We start from the raw sequence: 19,958 nt of genomic DNA, 5'->3' as shown, positions 1-19,958 counted from the left end.
CAATATGCATAAGTGATGCTCCCTAGGAATCCCTTCTGCTCTACCGCTCTCTATGCGGAGGCGGTGTGATGATACCCGAAATTGTCCAATGGAGATCCGTAGTAAGTGAGGCATATGAAGCTCAGTGTACCCCGGTGGTGTGATGAATCCCTCCTCTGATATACGAAGACAGTAATCTCTGTAGAAACTCAGCTTCACTGGAAGCTCCCTCAGCTCCAACCAGGTCCTAAAGGTGTGTAGCTGCAGGAGATCCTCTCGAATGACCTCGTTGGTGTGTGGCCCAATCAGGATGGTGGGCGGGAGTACCGGAGGGGCATCTAAACTGTACTAAAAAGGAGGTATCCTATCGATGTGGAACCCTAGTCTCACAAACCATCTGTGAGTCCGTGCATACGAGCATCGCTCGTCTCCCTCTGCTGCCAACCTCATGGAAGAATCGAGAGCCAACCATGACAACCTCTGTCTCCCTGATGTGCAGTCCCCATATGATCTAATCCGGTGTAGATATGTGATGGTCTGAAAGGCTGCATCTAGCTGGAGTGGAGAAGCAACAAACTCGGCCTGAATGATGTGATGTGGTACAGACGGTTTCCCCCGGATCATCCGTAAGAGCATGAGGATCTGTAGGCACTCCACCCGTGTCCACTCTATCTCTGACATGTCAGGCCTTCAACAAGGGCTGCCATACATACCGGCTGGTCGGACCAAGGAGTCGAAGAGAAGAGCCTTGGTCCGAGGGTCCTGGAAGTGGGAGTGAAAGCATTGTCTCTCTAGCCGAGCCAGTGAGGCATATCCCTTGCTCAATTTGGCCTGCATCACTGGTCTCATTGTGGAGATCGGGCCGGAGAAGATGACCCCCAAGTAAGTGTATGAGGATACGATCTCAACTGGTGACCCATCGAAAGTAAAAGTAACCTGCTTCCGTTGCATGTTTGCTCAAGAGGTGTTAAAGATCATGGCCTTGGTCTTACCAAGGTTGACCTCCAAATCATGGGATAAACAAAAAGCCTGCAGTGCATCCAGGTGTCACTAGAGCCCCTCAGGTGTGGACGACAAGAGTGCCACGTCATCTGCATAAAGAAGAATCCTGATGATGATCCCGGCAAGTGAGCAACCGGTCCCTCCGAATGCCCCTATGAATACGACCAGGAGAAGATGGCCTACAAACCCCCCTCCATGGTAAAGGCTGAAGTATTCTGGAAACATCTCAAAATACTTGGTATTTTCTGGTCATGGTAGCACATGTTCATCTAAAAGGATATAGCCACCTATGAATGTACAAGGTATGCCAGATCATGTAACAACGAGAACCAAGTGTAAAGCTCTTTTGGGTCACTTTGTCAGTGCTTTTTGACTTGTCCCATTTGCAATGGTTGGCAACAATCATGATTTATTTGGCATTCTTCGTGAAGATGATAAGTTGGATGGCACCAACTATCCGATGTGGTCTTATCTAATGAAACATATTCTTGTTGCAAGGAATTTTTGGAACATGGTTCTCGGGGTTGATCTGAGGCCAGCTAATGCTACAATGGCTGCCCCTACTGCTGATCCCTCTACAGAGGGTACTCCTCCTGATGCTTTATCCTCTAGCACCCCTATTGCTGCTCCTCCAACTCAGGAACAAACAAGATGGGATGCAAGAGATGCAAATGCACATTCCTGTATTGCTTTATCATGCAAGAGAATCATTATTCCACACATCTGGTCATGCAGGACAGGAAAGGATGCTTGGGACAAATTGGCTTCTCTTTATCAGATTCGCAATGAGGCACGTATTCAAGGCTTGCAACTGCAAAAAATAGGACATGCTGTCCAAATCTGGAAAAGCCCCAAAATAAGCTGTAATTTGCAAATGTGATCAAATGGCCTGCAATTTCTTGCCAATTTCACTGCAAATCTGAAAGTATCGTGCAATCTGCCTGCAAAATCGTAGCCCGAATGCAAAAGCCCCAAATGTCGCCAAAAATTTATAGATCTATTGCAATGCAATGTCTGCTCCCAAAATCAAAGCCAAACGATGGCTGGTGCACAACTTAGCCTGCAAACGAAGGACACCGAACACCTTCAGCCTGCAAACAAATCCTGCAGTAGTACACATCTTTATTAATAATCATTGGCCAATGTTACATAGTTTAGCGGTACCATCTACACCGCTTCATCGATCATTAACACAAGCATAGACCGCACCATTAAATTGGCACCTAATATAATAATGCTCTCTTGTCATGAGATTGAAGGGGGAGCTCCCTTGCCATATCGCACATCTATGAAGACATGTGCAAAACCAAGTTTCCACAAACCACCTAGACAACTCGATACACTATTGGAGAAGAGAGAGAAAGAATAGAAAGTCCGAAGGATTTATACAGCTTAACAGACTTAGACCTTGCATGTACTGCAAGGACTAGTTGCAGTCACTACAAGTTTTCGCTACTATGAGTATTGAGAGCTGGGTTCTCCCTCACTTAGGCACTCTAATACACAAATAAATGGTGGGGCCTGTATTCTATCAAAATGATGTAATTTATACAAGTCTCAAAAGTATTAGCACCCTCTTTTCCAGCTTACACTTTGTCCACATTTTTTCTACCCTATTTCACTTATTATATTTCATGCACAAGCCGCATCTATTCCACTATCATATTTCTACTTCAATACAGGTGCATTGAGGTGTTAGGTACATGGTATCACAATGATCCTAAAAGGATGATTCCAAACGTTTATCTCAAAACTTTCTCAAATGCATTGCTTACATCCTTTCGATCTTTCGAAAGACACGATCCTATTCTCTTATACATTAAATAAGTCCAATAGTTACACTGACTTAAAATGGAAGAATAGTGTCAGTCCTTCCGTTGCAACTTGAATACTACTAGGGATAAGCTGAACAAGCTTATCTTCCTCCCTCTGTCGTTATTCGTTTTATAGTTAATCACAATTCAAATCTTACATAGTGAGATGAACTAAGAGAGAAACTCAAAGAAATATGTAAAAAAGCAACATGTACCTCAGAAATGTAAACAGGGACCAGGCCAGTATTGACTCCAATACCTATGCCCACCAAAAAGCGGCCCAAAATCATCATGTCAACTGACCCTGCACTTGCACTGCATCCAATCCTTCAATCAAACAGCAATATACTACTCGTGTAGGATTCACATTGTAGGATTAACATCGAGTTCATGCCTTCTTCTATATAGATACACATTCATGTTTGATCAAACCTTTTCTATTTCAAGTTTTGTTCATTCAAGGCATGAATCAAGGTCGGACATTCACGAAGTGCAATGTTTTGCTCACTTAAATAGAATTAAAAAGGTTATACGAATGTGAAAAGGGGAACAAATCTGAAGTCGTCAAGATTTGTAACCATCTAAATGAGGAACAAATTTAAAAATATATAAATTCACCTCAAAGCAGCTCCCAAAATGAGGGGAAGCATGTCAACTTGAAATGTTCTCCGACGACCTATCTTGTCTGCAAGCACACCCCCACTTATGCTGCCTAGAAATGCCCCAACAACAAAGGTGCTGACCACAAAGCCCTCCATAATTGTGTCTCCTTCAAACTTTAGATCTTGGGCTATCGAGGTTAAAGGCCCATTCATAATTCTGTGTACATGAAACACGGTTATTCAGCATTGAAAAAGAGGGAATAACTGAAGCAGTTAAAAACTTAACATTTTGCGAAAGGACAAATAGCTGAGCAGCCACATGTCAAAAAATGAAAGGAAAGTTATGACCTCATTTTCTTTAATGTGAATATTGCTTATAACCACATTTACAAGGCCATTTATCCAAGTGATACAACTTCCTTTGGTAGACCAGAGAACTGGTACTTATTAACAAATGAACCAAAAGGACTCGAGAAACATATTAATCCAAGAAAACGAAAAAAAAACAAGAAAATATAGAGAATTTTCTACAAATTCCCAAAGGAGTGTCCAGCAAATATGAAAGCTTATGAAGACAAAGATCGAGCATACAAATAGGTGGTGAAAAACAAAAAGAGATTAAAAACAAGCAGCTTGAAAGTTTCGAAGAGCTAAAACAAAACCCCAGGAAGTTTTTTCAAAAATTACATGGCAATAAACCTCGCGAGAGGATAGCAACATGGGAAGACATGATACAGTTTATCAAAGACCTCTATGAAAGGGAGGGGAAGAGAAAGTAAATCATAACTTTCCATCAAAGTAACAAACAACATCATAACGGAAGCAGATGTAGGGAAAGGGGTGAAAAAGCTAGCAAGAGACACACAAGGGCTAGTAGCGGAGATGCTCACATTGGGGGGGGGGACAAATAAAATGGTCACCAGGCTTATGAATATGGCCCTAGAGGAACGGTTTCCCCCGCAATGGCACCTAGCTAGAATTATATCAATCCACAAAGGAGGAAACATCAAGATGGCAAAAAACTACCACACAATCATGGTGAGCAGCCTGATGGCCAAGCTCTATGGCACTACTTTTAAGCCAAAAAATCAGCAAATGGGCAGAAATACAGGGAATCAGGGCACCATCCCAAGCAGGGTTCCATCCCGAACACTCAATAGTAGACCATTTGGTCGATATAAGGGCTGCATCAGAAAGAGGGTGTATTTTGTTGCTTCAAGAAAACTTTGACATGGTTCCACGCAAGAAACTATTGGAAATACTGAAACAGTTTCAAGTCCCTCCCGAACTCAGAGAGGCTACATACCATCTATATGAGAAAGTATCAGCTCAACTAGCACAGCCACTTGTGGATGGGTCATGCACCAAAGGAAAGCTGCCATACGCAGTGACATAGGGATCAAACAGGCTGTCCCCTCTCGCCACCTCTTTTTGGTGTTTTTATCAATGATCTGGAAGGTTGGACGACAATACACAGAAGATAAGGGGTCCAAATTGCAGGGTATGCACTACTATTGCTTATTTATGCAGATGATGTAGTCTTCTTTGCAAAGAGCAAGCAGAGAATGCAAGCACATTTGGATGCACCGGGGGACTTCTGCAGACACTCAGGAATGCAGGTCAACATAGCTAAGACAAAAGTCATGGTGATTGAGACTTACAATGAACAGATTGATGTCACTTTCAAAGGAGCAGTGCTGGGCTAAATGGGAAAAGCCTGAAATGGAAAGCACCAACCTGATTGTAAAATTAGCTGATGGTGCGACAGCCCAAACGTGGGAGTCCTAAAGGACATAAAGATCAAGACTTGCAGTCTTACTTACCGTGTTTGGTTTGTGGTGATGGATTTCCACAAGCAGCCAGATGGCTATGATGTCATCTTAGGGAGACCCTTTATGCACGCCACAGGTCTGGTCCATGACTAGGCCGCTAATAGAATCTACCTGTGCAAGGATGAGCAGATTGTGAGGGTTGATCTAAAGGGTTGATCTAAAGACCTGGAAGGCCCACCCAATGAGTGGCAACTTATTTGCAGCCGATTCAGACACTACTCAACGTACCGCCCCCATTAATGTGTTCCAAGGAAGCAATTGGAAGGATCTGGGTGAGGACCGAGATGAACACTGGTATGCTCCACTGGTAGAGCCCGAGTTCTCACAGAACGGGATGCATGTCCTAGCGACCATGGACGAGGTCAAGAGGATAGGAACAAATATGATGGCCCTTGATCCCGAGGTGCCAGGGACTATAGTCCTTTTAAATATGATCAATACCTTTAGGGCACTAGAGGATGGCCAAGGGATACAAAAAGTAAAAACGGAGCTTCATTGGTTGAGATACGTGGGTGCAGTCACAGCACACCATGCATTCTCATCCAATTGGGGAGCTAGACTGGATAGACTTAAGGCCCACATCAGAGGGCTGGCCTTCGTGACAAAGAGGGGAACACAGAGGACGAAAAGATTGCATGCCTCAAGAAAGAAATACCACAAGTGGAGTGGGATGAAAATGATATCATCTGTGTCTCTCAAAATGGAACACAGGTATAGGTGTTTTTTAATGAGAAGGCAGGAAGAACTAAGATTTTACGACAAACAAACAAGCTGAAGGGCACAAGGATTTGGATATGCGAGGAACTCGCCCCAACTCAGCTCAAACAGAGGAATATTGAGCTTACCAAAGTTAGCGATGCACGTAAAGCTGGTAATATACCGAGATGGAGTAGCTTTAATTAGAAAATTCAACTCTAACCCCAAAGACTCTCAGTCTTAAACTGATGTTGTGGAGGCTACTTTTACTATTATAGATTTAGAATGTAGATGAGTGTTATAATAATCGAGCTGAGATGTCATGTGCACTCCTCGACTCTCTGGTTTATCTAGATGATGTAAAGTCAACTTGACATTTGTTTCTTGTCCCATAGGCCTGTGAGGCCTCCAGTGGATGTTAATATGACTCTCTCTCTCTCTCTCTCTCTCTCTCTCTCTCTCTGCGTGTATAAGCCATCCTTCCCCACCAAGTTTTGTAAAACCCGCGTGGGTCTTGGTGGTTAAGGCTCTGGTTTTTGTCGTTGGGTGTTGTGTGTTCGATCCTCAGGGATCGAACACGGATGAGTCAGAACTGGCTCCTTGGGATTGTTCCTACGACGTTAAAAAACTATCTATCTCTGCGTGTATAAGCCATCCTTCCCCACCAAGTTTTGTAAAACCCGCGTGGGTCTTGGTGGTTAAGGCTCTGGTTTCTGTCGTTGGGTGTTGTGTGTTCGATCCTCAGGGATCGACGTCGGATGAGTCAGAACTGGCTCCTTGGGATTGTTCCTACGACGTTAAAAAACTATCTATCTCTGCGTGTATAAGCCATCCTTCCCCACCAAGTTTTGTAAAACCCGCGTGGGTCTTGGTGGTTAAGGCTCTGGTTTCTGTCGTTGGGTGTTGTGTGTTCGATCCTCAGGGATCGACGTCGGATGAGTCAGAACTGGCTCCTTGGGATTGTTCCTACGACGTTAAAAAACTATCTATCTCTGCGTGTATAAGCCATCCTTCCTCACCAAGTTTTGTAAAACCCGCGTGGGTCTTGGTGGTTAAGGCAATGGTTTCTGTCGTTGGGTGTTGTGTGTTCGATCCTCAGGGATCTACGTCGGATGAGTCAGAACTGGCTCCTTGGGATTGTTCCTACGACGTTAAAAAACTATCTATCTCTGCGTGTATAAGCCATCCTTCCCCACCAAGTTTTGTAAAACCTGCGTGGGTCTTGGTGGTTAAGGCTCTGGTTTCTGTCGTTGGGTGTTGTGTGTTCGATCCTCAGGGATCGACGTCGGATGAGTCAGAACTAGCTCCTTGGGATTGTTCCTACGACGTTAAAAAACTATCTATCTATCTATCTCTCTCTCTCGCTCTCTGCGAGGCCTTCTGTGGACGTAAATATTTCTTTCTTTCTTTCTCTCTCTCTCTCTCTCTTCCTCCCCCCTTCTCCCCTTCCCCTCTTTCTCACTCTTCCAAACTTCCCTTCTTCTACTTTCCATCTATGCACTACTCCTTGCTAAGACTAATCTAGCTATACGGTGTATGGTCAGCTCATGAACCTAGCATGATGAAATGGACAGCAAATAGCAGTTGTCGAAGGAGATATGGCAGTTTTTGCATTGTGCGCTCCAATGCCTTTATGGCCTTCATTAGAGTTTCTGTTCCATAAGAAGTTTGGCTGCCATGAGTAAATGTGAAAGCAACCACAGGATAACGAAGAAAGCTGAAAGAGTGGAAGGATGCCCAAGAAAGGGCTGTGATACCAATGTATGGGTGCACATACTAAGTCGTCACAAGTCCCCTGCATCAGAAGCATCGTTCTTGATGCCATAAGGCACACTTTTGCAGATGGGACAGCAGCTTGGTTGGCAGATTAGCCAGCAAGTGCACTTAGTTCGTGTAGAGATTGGGGAGCAGTATCTCCCAGAAGATCTCCTAGTAGCTTGAGGTAACCACTGCACCTGCACCCTGCATGGGGATCATTGTAGCACAAGGTGGTTTTATGGCTTTTCACGTGGAGCTATCTGTTCCCTAGCATAGGGATTCTTTGGGATTGATTATGCATTCATTGCACTTGTGGTTGTGCAGAATTTTGTTAGCACTGTTAACCCTTCATCATTATCTGCTTTACCCTAACTTAAGATGTGATATTGGGTGGAAAAATTAAGTGAAAAGAAATGACCCACTGACCAAATGGCAGTTCTGAGGGATACAGAGCGTGACATGAAAGATAAATGAAGAAGATTAGATCCACATCATAAGAAAACTAAAGGCAATATTTTTCACATAAACACAAACTTGCCATTGAGGCAGTCCCTATGTTGTAGATGCCATTGAGGCAGTCTCACACAAACTGCAATAGATGGTCGGTATGCAGAAATTGCATAACATGCTACAGCTTGCACGGATAATCCATTCAGGTCGTTGCCTTGCCAGTCAGAGGCACGATCCCATCTTTCCATCGGTGATTGATAAACGTATATTATGATGCCTAGGCGAATTAAAATTCTCTTTAGATTAGACATGATGCACAAGAGCACACTGGGGCGTAGACTCACCCAATATGGTAACCAAACATGAAATTCGCCATGGAAGCCGTAACGACGTGAGGAAATGCAGGCAGCCACCCCCAGTCAAAACCTTCAACTGCAACTAGAGCGTCTTTTTCTTCAGTGGTGCCTACTCGGTCACTAATTTTATCTTCTAACAGAAGGTCTGCAGTTGCGATCAGCCCAATCAATGCATGAGAATCTTTGGCTTCAATACTTCCAAAAATGGAGCTTGTCTTATCAATCTATCAATCTGTCCCTCGTTATCTTCCTTACCTCAGTTACAATGCATCAGTACATAAAGATCGTTCACGACATTATGCTCATCCCACTCCGAAATGGAAAGCGGCAGCATATTCAGACGACGAATCCTCTAGCAATATTGTTGATTCGTTTTGATTTCTTATTTAATTTGTGTTTGTCAAGACGGACAATGAGCAAACTATTGAAGGTAAACCAGTTTGTTGGGTCGTCGATGATTCCTCCGAGGCGGATGATTTCGATGACAATTTTCTCTTGGCAAAGGTGGGTGAAAAAAGGGAGGACGAGCAAGAACATATTTTGGCAAATGAGGGGTGCCTCCATGTGGTCGACAGTGTTGGTGCGGCTTCCGAATGTTTATGAGCAAATTGAAGCGTTACAACAGGGAGCTGTGAGGCAATCGCTCCGCCGAGGACCATCATAACGCGAATTCACGGTACCCAAAAGAAGAGGATGGTTAAGAGGCAGCCGAGATGGAGCTACAAAGCAGATTTTCCGTGGAAAAAGATGCTTAATCAAGCGAAGGACGAGAAGAAGAGATGGTGGAGAAGGAGAAGATGGGAGGTTCAGGAGGGAAAACTTGAGGAAGCATTGTCAGAGAAGCAGAGGATGCTATGGAGGAGGCAGAGGGAGGAATTGTGGGCTTTGGAGAATACCATGAAAGCCGCGTTGAGGTTCGGAGGCACAGAAATGAATTGAATGAGCTTCATCTGAGCTCTTTCATAAAGCCAAGCAAGACACGTGGTGACAAGGCAGATCCTCAAACTTTTCCAGGATTCCTCACCTGAAAAGCCTCTCTCATTCCTTATCCACATCATTTTAATCATAGTATATACGACATTTATAGACGTATAGTACATTTTGTACATCACACTTTTTAGTTACAGTTTGTACCATCACATCACCATTTGGAGAGGACTTTGTGTGTGTCACCATCCCTCAATATAGTGCCTCTAGGGTCTCACCCTTGTGACTTCCTCAAGAGTGAAGTTCATTCACATGCTTTCCATGACCTTCCCCCTTCACCTATCTCAACCTCTATTCAAACACCTCTAGATACTTATTGGTAACATGCCTCGCAATTTTTTAGTAGCTACCACTAGCTCATATATTATTATAGATGAGGTGAAGAGAGAGAGAGAGAGAGAGAGAGAGAGAGAAGGGGGTTAAAGGGGGGCGGGAGGATGAAAGGATGTGGGGAAAAGGAAGAGAGAACATGCCAAATGAGAGAGAGAAGGAAAAGGATGTGCAAAGAGAGAGAGAGAGAGAGAGAGAAAGAGATGTATTACCAACTTCTGGGGCCTTGCGGGCCTATGAGACAAAGTACAAAATCATACAAGCCTCATTAACTGAGTACCAAACTAAACTAAGCTCAAAGCTAATACTCAATCTTAGAATCAAAACACATAACCAGGTGCCATGGTAGCTCTCCTATGAGCTGCGAAAATATCTCATATTTGTGTTTGTCGAGTCATCTCTCGCCTCTACTGGGGCGATGCCCTCCGAGTGGAGTTGTGATCGGTTGAACCTCTATCATGCTTGCTCTGGTCCATCTTTGCATCATGTGTGGCCCCTATATCTATGGCTGCATCTTTCCTCATCATCGTCTCATCTCACTAACCCATATGGTGCCCTCATATCATCTATCTCCTCTTCTTCTACTCCACCATGTCCAGGGGCATACTCAAATGCGTAAAAAGCTATGATGTGTCACTGAGCTCAATCCGTCTGTGTCTCCCGAGGTATTGTTTCCTCCTTATGTCTGATCTGGTGCAGTCGTATCTCTCTATGTCGTTGCATCTCCATCAGGTAGAGGCAAATGCAAACCTAATCTTGGAAGTGATTCAACTGTGAGAGTGACCCAAAACCATGAGAGTGACTTGAAACCATGTCCCTCTTGAAAGAGACACGGGTATCCACAGGTACTGGGCCTCTGATCTCATAGTAAAGTAGGCAAGTACACTGGACATGCTCCTCTATCTCCACCACATCCAACGTGTATAACCCGTGATTCCGTTGCTCTCTAGGTGTACCTATGGCTCTCCCAACCTCAATCCCTCAAAAACTAATGGGACAAGACCCATATCTATGTGATGGCAATCCTTACAGCATGTGAGATTGGCATGTCGTCTAGATACTGGGGTTTGATAATCACTCCATCCTCTAATACTCTCTAGAAGTGGTTGCAGTAGAACTAGATCTTGGTAGGGAACTCCTGGTCCCCACCCCCACTCTGTGACGTATGAAGTTGGAGTAGGTCTAGTTGTATAATATGGTAACCGATTGATCTCATCCTATGGGACCAAGGGATTAGGGTCATCTATGTTGTACTAAAAGGGGGGAGACAGTCCATCTGAATACCCTTGTTGCCAAACCATCTGGATATGTGTGCGTACTAGGTCGTGCAAACCCCACTCTCAGCTAGTCATACAGATGAGTCCATTGCCAACCTCGATAGTCTCCACACACACACACACACACACACATACAGACGCACGCACACACACGCATACACACACATGCATGCATGCATGCACAGGCACACGCACAGGCATACACACACACACACACACACACACACAGAGCTTGGAAAAGATGCTCACCTGAAAAATTCTCATGCCATGCATCACCTAAAAAGTATTTGCAGTCTTCTAGGTTTCCTGTCCTAATCTACTTCATCCATTATCTTCTCTGGCCATCTGGGCATGTGTCAAGATTATATGGCTTCTTGGTCATATTAATCATGAGATGCATTCTCCAGATGATAAATTGTAGAATGTTTAGGAGATACTCCCTCATTCCGTTGACTAGTCCGACACATGGTAGGTAGCATGTCATCAAATATTCCACATTCTGTAAATGTCTATAATCTGTATCTGCGATGGCATTTTTGTTTTTATCCTCTTGTTTGTTTGCTCTTCCATCTAACCCCTCATAACACATGATGGCAAGTAGCTTGTTTGACTTTCTCATCAAACACTACATCACATGAAACAAACATGTTATGAGCTGAAGGACTGTACAACTAATATGCTTTTTGTTCATTTGCATTAGCAAGTTCCAACCATATGCACTTCACATTCTTGTCCTGTGACACGTGAGCCTAGGCAATAGTTAAGTGTGTAAGGAGCATGATGCGTGTGAACATAAGACATATGTATAGTATCTCAGAGTTTTTAGAATTCTTTCTTTTTGCTACTCCATTTTGTTGTTACGTCTTTAGCAAGGAAAACAATTTGCATATTCCCAAACCCCCATTGTTTGAAAAACCCAAATAAATACTTTGGAGACATATTCTCCCTTATTATTGCATCAAAGGCATTTGATTTGGCAATTAGATTGAGTTTCTGCAGTAGTCTTGAGCTTTTTAATTTTTTAAAGAAATTAAGACCTTTCATTCATGGTGTAGACAAATATATTTTTGGTATCATCATCAATAAATGTGAAAGTATTTTACACCAAGTGATGGTGTATTGGTCAAGTGCCCTACAATGTCACTATGCACCTAGTCCAATGGTCTCTTGGCTCTATCCTTGGGAAAAGATTCTTTGTGCTATTCCCATAAACTCATCCTTTTACACAAATCTTGCTCTTTAATGGATGGGAATCCATTGACCATGTTCTTCTATTCAAGCAACTGATGTGAAGGTGCCCATACCTCTAGTGCCAGAGTTGAGAGCTAGTATGTGCAATAATGTGTGCTCTATATCTAGACTATGATTGTTAACTTGTAAAAATTACCATAAATCCATGTCCAATTGTCACTTCTTGAGTGAATGAGCACCTTCTTTTCATCAAAGAGAACTTGAATCTTTTGATCAACACATTCTTTAGCTGACAATAGATTATGGCAAGTCCTGGCACATAATTGACATCACAAATAGATTATGGCACACAATAGATTATGGCAAGTCCTGGCACATAATTAACATCACAAATGGATTTGATTTTACCATTTGGAAGCTCAACTGATATGTCACCAATTCCTTTAACTAGAATTGGATGATTGTCTTCAAGGTGAACATCTAGAGATCCCTTTTTTCGATCAAGTGTCTTGAGCCAATCATGTCTGCAATACATATGCTTCAATGCACTTGAGTCCACTATCCACACATCGTGGTCAAGTTCTTAATGCCATCAAAGTCGTGCATAGTTCGATGTCCTAGAGGTATCCAAGGTCTTTGCATGACCTATTTGCCACAATTGGCATTCCCATCATTGCACAACACATCTCATGTAAGGCATCACCTCTTTTTGACCCTTCAAAAGCATATTCTATTTTTGTTGCATGTGGCCTATATATACTCTATTTTTGTTGCATGTTCCCTGAACTATCTCTTGCCATTCTTTCCATGCCTAGCCTTGGACTTGTTAGGACAATCACCCTTTCTAGATGGCTTTTGCATGGCTAAAGACTGCTACCTTCAGTAACCTTGATTGTTCTTGTTGTATCCAAGCTTGGACAAAGAACTTCCCTAAAAGATAATGTTTCAGTCTTGCCACATTTGAATTTGGTTAGTTTTCCAATAAAAAAACTTAATGGAGAACAATTAAAACTAGAGATGACTCGTGAAGGTGTTTGTGTTACTGCTAATGATGATGATGATAGTCTCTTGGTCCATCCACGTCAATTCAACTTGGAAAGGATGGTGTTGAAGAGGATGATGTAGATAACAATATCAGTCCAAGGGTGGATGGGCAAGAAGATTATGATAGAGAGAATAATTGCACTATACTTTTACCTCAAAAGAGAAGGTATGCAAGGAAAATCAAGTAAACAGTGAGGAGCAACAAGAATGCAACTTTTTCAAAAAAGTGTAGTTGTCTAGATGTGTATAATCTTGCAACCTTGATTGTTGTGTGAACACAAATGTTGTGAAATGGCTGATAGGGGTAAAATGTTTGCATACAAGGCTAGACTTGTGGGGTCAAATCTACTCAAATATGATGGAATAAAAGTTTGCAACACACCGTGGTACACTATACATAGAATTACAAAAACTATTTTTTATAGGTATAAGAGAAGGTACATTGAATGATTAAAAAATGTGACACATTGGAATAATGCAATCATTTGAAAGGGTTGGAATCATGGAGATGTGTAATGCAATCATATAGGATCTAAAAAAACTATTGAAAAGATGCCTCATAAATCTAGGACTTCTATGCATGGAACTCATGAAACACTTGAAGTTATCTCGGTAATGTATAAACTAGTGGATATCTTACATGAAGTTAATGCATCTCTTGATTTTTTGGGATATAAAGGGCTTTCACAATCCACTTTTTTTGATTGTGGAATGCAACATTGAAAATGTTTAGTCTCTTTAAAACTAGCATATTCTCAAGGTGTGACATGTGTACATCTATATAGTTGAAACGAGAGTCAACAAAGAAAGAGGAGAGTGCAAAGCTCTTCATATAGAGAAGGACACATATATTTTAGAAAATGACTTACAAAATAATATACAATGCTTGGAGGATGTACTCAAATCTCTATCCAACATATATATGTGCATCATTCATGACAAAATGGACCAAAAGAAGACATAAATACCACAAGTGGCTCCAATTCCTAAATCACTTGGCTAAGTGATGTCCCTTCCAATATCATTGGCAGGCATGCTTACACATAGTCATGGATAAGATGCTTATGGACATTTTGTAGTGGGGTTATGGCCAACAGTCAATTTTCTAATTGGTTCTTTATCCAAATGCCTTAGTAACTTGGAGAGAATAGATAGTCACATGCATGGTGATTTGATATATGATAGTGGCACTCTTCACATATCACAAAATGCTTTCCATTGCTTGATGTCTAGAATGGCACTATATCCTCATATGAAGAAAAAAAAAGAGAATCATTTATCATGTATCTTAAAAGATACTACAATAAAAGACATGAGAAATGAGACCACAAAAACAAACGATGCTACAAACGAGGACACATTCAAGTGATTGCCAAAGACATTGCTCCTTCAAATGGATAATTATGGGTCCAAAATAAGAATCAATATGTATTGCAATATTTATCTTTGCTAGTGGCAAATAGATGGTGCAACCAGGTCTTCTTATGTTGGGACATACACATGAGGATATCAATGCATTATTTAGTCAATTTTATGAGAAGCACAAAACAAGTCAGACATTTACCTTCCCTCACTTGATGAGAAGCTTTAGTGAGTGTAATAGCGTGAATCCAACACCTTTTGATATGAAGCAGCTGCTGGATTTCAAAGCGTATGTGAAAGGCTACTTACATGAAGGTGTAGACAAACTAGTAGGTCATTCCAATCCATTGCAATTTAGATTTTATGTGATTGAGGGCATTTCGTTGATGCAATACAACATATACCCCAAACCAGTTGAGTGGTTGTGAATACATTTTGGGAAAGTTGGTGGTATAAGGTCTCACTCCAAGCTCGGATCCTTGGAAGGTCTTGTCCAGAGAGGGCTTCTCAAGAACACCCCTTGCCACAGGAGGTCATTGTGGTAGTAGTCCCATAGGCTGATCTTCTCAAAGGTGCCCGGCATAGGGAAGGACTCACCCTTGATGAGGATTCTCGTAGAGTTTGACAGAAGTTGTATAAAGCACTATGGGAGGGTTTGCATAGAGCCTTATCCCCCCTGCTGTGGTATGGGCAATTTTCTAGGACCAAGCTACCCTTGAGCATCTCCAATTGGAGGTAGCAACCTAGACTCCCTTAAAAGGGAAACACTGCATTTGCCATTGTGCAGCAGGTTACCTAGGAGTATCTAAAGATGTATCAATTGCATACAATGGCTTTTCAACAATGATGCCTAAGTGGGTTCTCCTAGTTTCCTAAGGTTGATAGCTTGATAAGGATGAACCAATAAAATCACTACATATCCAAGTCTTTTAGACTTATCCTCATTCCATACAATGACCCTTTTTTCTCTCCAAGAAACTCTTCATTTAAATCTGATCTTGTGCATCATTTTTAGTATATCCTTTGCAATCCGTGTGCTTTAGTACATCTTTAGCTAACAAGGTAGCTAGCCATTTGATAGTACTGCAAACAATGTCACCCATAGTTCTAGCACCCGCTATTTTAAATAGCAAACTACACTTAAATGGAAATGCATGCATTACCAATTTCCATAGTGCTATAAAAATCTTAAGATCATTGGAGAAAACAATACCACATGCCTTTCTTGAGCTTCCACAAATAAGAAAAACTTATTCTTCTTGCTCCACATCTTGTGCAACTGTATTTAAGAAAATGTCCAAGTATGTAAACAATACAATGTCATGCCATAATATTGAAATGGCATAAACATTTACCAAAACATGAAATCTATGGATCAAACTTAAGATCAAGCCTCAAGCTACAAATTCAGCATCAAATCTAAGGTTAAGCCTCAAACCTAAGATTGGCCAAACCCTAGGCAACTTGACCAGGCATCAAATCTAAGATTGTGCCTCAACCCTAAGATTGGCCAAACCCATGACTAGGCCACTTGACCAGAACAAAATATTTAAGGCTCAAGCATAAGATTAAGCATCAAACATAAGACTAAGGATTGAGCTGCCTGATTATTTTAAAAAAAAAGAGTCGCGAGAGACAATTTGGGTATACTCCCTCTCTGCTCTTCCCACGACCCTCCCCTCACTAGCGCCGTACACCCCCACTTCCTCCATTGCCCTTACCGATGACCTTCCAACCCCACCCCCACCCCTCCTATATGGCGACCTCCTACTCCACCCTCTGTGCCCCTCGCTAGTGCAACCTCTCCTACCACACACACACGTCCTCTTGAGGACCCTTTAAATATTTAGGTTTTGTCAACACTTTGATTACCCTTGCAATCACTTTTGAAAGGCAGTGCTAGAATATGAGGTGACCCTTTTTGATGTCTCATGTTTTTACATTCATGGATTAATTGGCCTATCCCATGGTGAGTTAAGTATTTAATATACATATTTCATTGAGTAATTTTGTGAGTAGCTATGACTTGGAGTATATAGTCAACCTATTTTTATATTAATCCCATTGATAACTTATTGATATGTTCTTTTGGATACTACTATGGGCCGCTAAGAATAATCTAAACTATGAAGGGAGACTGTGCTTTGGCCTTTTAAATTCATCTTCCCTGATCACTTTGGTAGGTATTCTGCCTTGACTTATATATTTTCTTCTTTCTCAATTTATATATTCCTTATGGGAGATTACTAAGCCTAATGCAAGTAAGGACTTGTACATATGTAGGATTAAGATATAATATATTACCCACCACTAGACTTGTTCCCTATTTTGTACCATATTCAACCAGTTTTGTGACCGTATCAAGGGGATGACATTATGATATAGTGACCTTGGTGATGTGGGTTAGATTATTCTTGGTGGCCCATAGCCATACCCAAAAGAACAATGATCAATGGGATTAATATAAATATAAGATGACTATATAATCCAGGCTTCTAGCCATTACCTATCTTGGAAGGCCAATGAGCTCTTTTGCTTCAACACTTCTAAGAGCCAATGAAGAAGTCCAGTAACACATGGGGAGTCCCTAGTATGTCGTTGGTATTAGTCTGTCGTTACGTGCTACATTTGGGACTTAGTTGGTTAAGCATACTTTGAGACAAGATGTTTTTGCTTTGAACTCATCTTGTTTTGGTGTTGTTAGTGGTGTCTCCATAATACTAAAAAACACCTACACATATCCACTCTTGGCAATGGAAATACCAAGGTCGGAGTTAAGTCTAACTAATGTCGGAAAGAGGAAAAGATAGGACAAAACATACAAAGAACTGAGACAATTGCTTATAGAGTGGAAATGTTGCTAACAGTTTGTATTTTAGCAAATCACAACAATAACTATGATACAGGAGATGAAGATCGGCTTATAACATCATCTGACTTTAGTCGAGTATCAGTCAGAAACAGACCTAGTTCAAAACATGATGTGGTGGATAAGGCCACCACTACTAGTTGTTAGGGACAGTTATAACTATCCCTACAATTACAAAATTATCCACTACTCACTAATGTAACTTTCCTTTACTAGGGGTGTACTAACCCTTCTTGGGTGAAGTCCATGTGGGTGGAGAGGTCACCCTCAACACCTGGCAATCCTCGTGGTATAACTTTTTGCAAAAAGTAGAAGACTCAAACCCTTACTAGAAATAGTCCATCAGATGGACTTTGATGGTGTGGGTTGAGTTTAGATCTATTACTAATGCTACCTTAGCAGCAATGGGGTCTGCTTCCTCTATCTTTGCTATAGGTGTCATACAGCTCTGGTTCCTCCTTAGTTTTCGCCTCTGTCTCTTCAAAATCTGCAATGGGGGCTAATGCCTGGTTGAGTGTAGCTATGATTTTTGTATCCTGATATTTCTCATCTGTGAAAGTGGCATTCTTTGCAGACAACTGTGTGGATTGGCCTTGCTTTGTTGCAACTTGCTTCCCACGCTCTGTTGTCAATTCAAAAATTTATATCAGCATCCAGTGGCATCTGACTCTGTTTGGCATTCTGTGTTGTAGCTCTGAGGGTTTCCAATTCCTGTTCCATGATTTCATAGGCATAAATAGCAGATGCAAATGCCTCATAAGGTCACTGTGCAATGACAAATAAACATTTTTAAAGATTGGACCACGGGTCCTGAGATTTCTTTGCCACTTGTGTCTTCATATCTCTAAGATCAGAGGAGCTTAAAAATATACCATTAACCTCCTTTGCCATTTCCTTGAGTTTCTGATCAACTCCTTCCAAGGCATTTATCCATTTGTTGAGTATTAGATTCTCAAGGTTCAAGTCGGAATGGGCTGCACCCATGCGATCCAATTCCAGAAAAAATTATGCCTTCATTCCAACCAAGTCATGACATTGGGTAGGCATTCTTTTTTGACTCTAACCTGGGCAGTGAGTTTGGAGACTTGCTTCTCTTGAATAATTCTGTACTGTGCATATTCCCTCTTTGACCTCCTCAAGCTCCAACTATGTGGCATGTAACTTTTTCTGCATGTCGGCTTGCTTTAGCATTTATTTGTGTCCAGCTTTTTAATCCTCCGTTAATTCCTGTACTTGCTGCTTCAGCTATTACCGTTGCATTTTCCTCTATTCATCAACATAGTCCTATAAAACTTTGAGTGCATGAGTTGGCTCCATGTTGGCATGTACTCCTTCCGTAGTCAAACTTTTCAACTTCTGTGTTGGGGATGCCAATAAGTTGTCCATTTTGTGAACAGGGGAGAATGATTTGAAAGAGCTTCTAGAAGGTGTTGTGAGCAGTATGCTAGCAATGTTATCTTCTAGTTTGCTCCAATTCTCAGGCTTTTGAAGCACATATTTTGACCAAAGATTTAACTTGATCTTCTTGGAAGACTTCAGCTCTGCCGCGGTGTGGCTAGCAACTCTCTCCTAGCTGCGAGAGGCGTGTCCCACAGACGTTCTGCCAAGGATTGCTGTAGACACCTTCCTCCTTGGAGTATTGGGCCTCGTCCATCACTTGCAGCATGACCCTCTTGTCCTTGTCCTTCTTAGGCCTTTTCTCATGCTTTGCTTTTGTGCGCTCTCCACTGTACTGATGGACTTCCTCGGGGGTCGTTGTACCCGTCAGACCAGCAAAGTTGAATAATGCTACAATGAATGGCTCTATCTTTGAATGAGCATTCGAGGTGCTCAAGTCTTTTCTAGCAATTTCGCTCATCAGTCGAGAGTGTAGTAGATGTGCCCATGAAATCTTGGTTCCCTTCTCAGTTGCACTGAGCGTAGCATAGGAATCTTTGCTCATAGTGTTAGTCTTGACGAGCAACTGCATCCTTTAGAGGTACCAAACAAATTGTTGTCGTCTCCTCAAATCTTGAACATTATTGATGAAAAAGTAATTCTTTTGTGTCTCCGAGGGGTCGAACTCCTTTTGCATGTCAGAGTCGACATCTTTTTTATAGACAACCTCCTCGTTTATGATAGGAAGTTGAAAAAACCTATGCAATAGTCTCAGGGGAAAGCATGATATTCCCAGTGAGCATACCTCCACTATGTTGGAAACATTTGTATTGTGTGAGCATGCAGGGAAGCTATCCATGATGCCCAAGGCAAGCTAGCGTACTGCAATAAGCCAATATTTTTCAGCCATTTCTGATGCTTTGACAAGTACAATGATACTTGACGAAGCTTGCTATGAGCATTTGCTTTTTTTGTGGTGGAAGTGGTGGTTCGTCATCTGATTTTGTCTCCTCTCACTCTGGAATGTCTACA

The 19,958-nt window shown here is 41.9% G+C and overlaps 1 protein-coding gene across 1 annotated transcript in view; it reads right to left on the bottom strand.

The window, feature by feature from the left end:
* Positions 1-9,505, bottom strand: part of LOC147884609 (Major facilitator superfamily protein) — a 121,214-nt gene extending 111,709 nt beyond the window's left edge. Inside the window, exons 1-4 of the mRNA XM_087397397.1 lie at positions 8,926-9,505; positions 8,478-8,634; positions 3,414-3,614; positions 3,011-3,110 (exon numbers count right to left, since the gene is read on the bottom strand). Coding sequence (XP_087253523.1) covers positions 3,011-3,110; positions 3,414-3,614; positions 8,478-8,634; positions 8,926-9,151 — 684 coding nt within the window. The 5' untranslated portion in view covers positions 9,152-9,505. The remainder of the gene's footprint in view (positions 1-3,010; positions 3,111-3,413; positions 3,615-8,477; positions 8,635-8,925) is intronic.
* Positions 9,506-19,958: the final 10,453 nt, after the last annotated feature.

This window comes from Dipteris shenzhenensis, chromosome 26, assembly GCF_047967505.1.
Source record: "Dipteris shenzhenensis isolate YYH24624 ecotype China chromosome 26, Dip_SZ_1.0, whole genome shotgun sequence".
NCBI lineage: Eukaryota > Viridiplantae > Streptophyta > Polypodiopsida > Gleicheniales > Dipteridaceae > Dipteris > Dipteris shenzhenensis.
The sequence above is the reverse complement of the archived record's forward strand: the minus strand, read 5'-3'. Positions and strand labels throughout refer to the sequence as shown.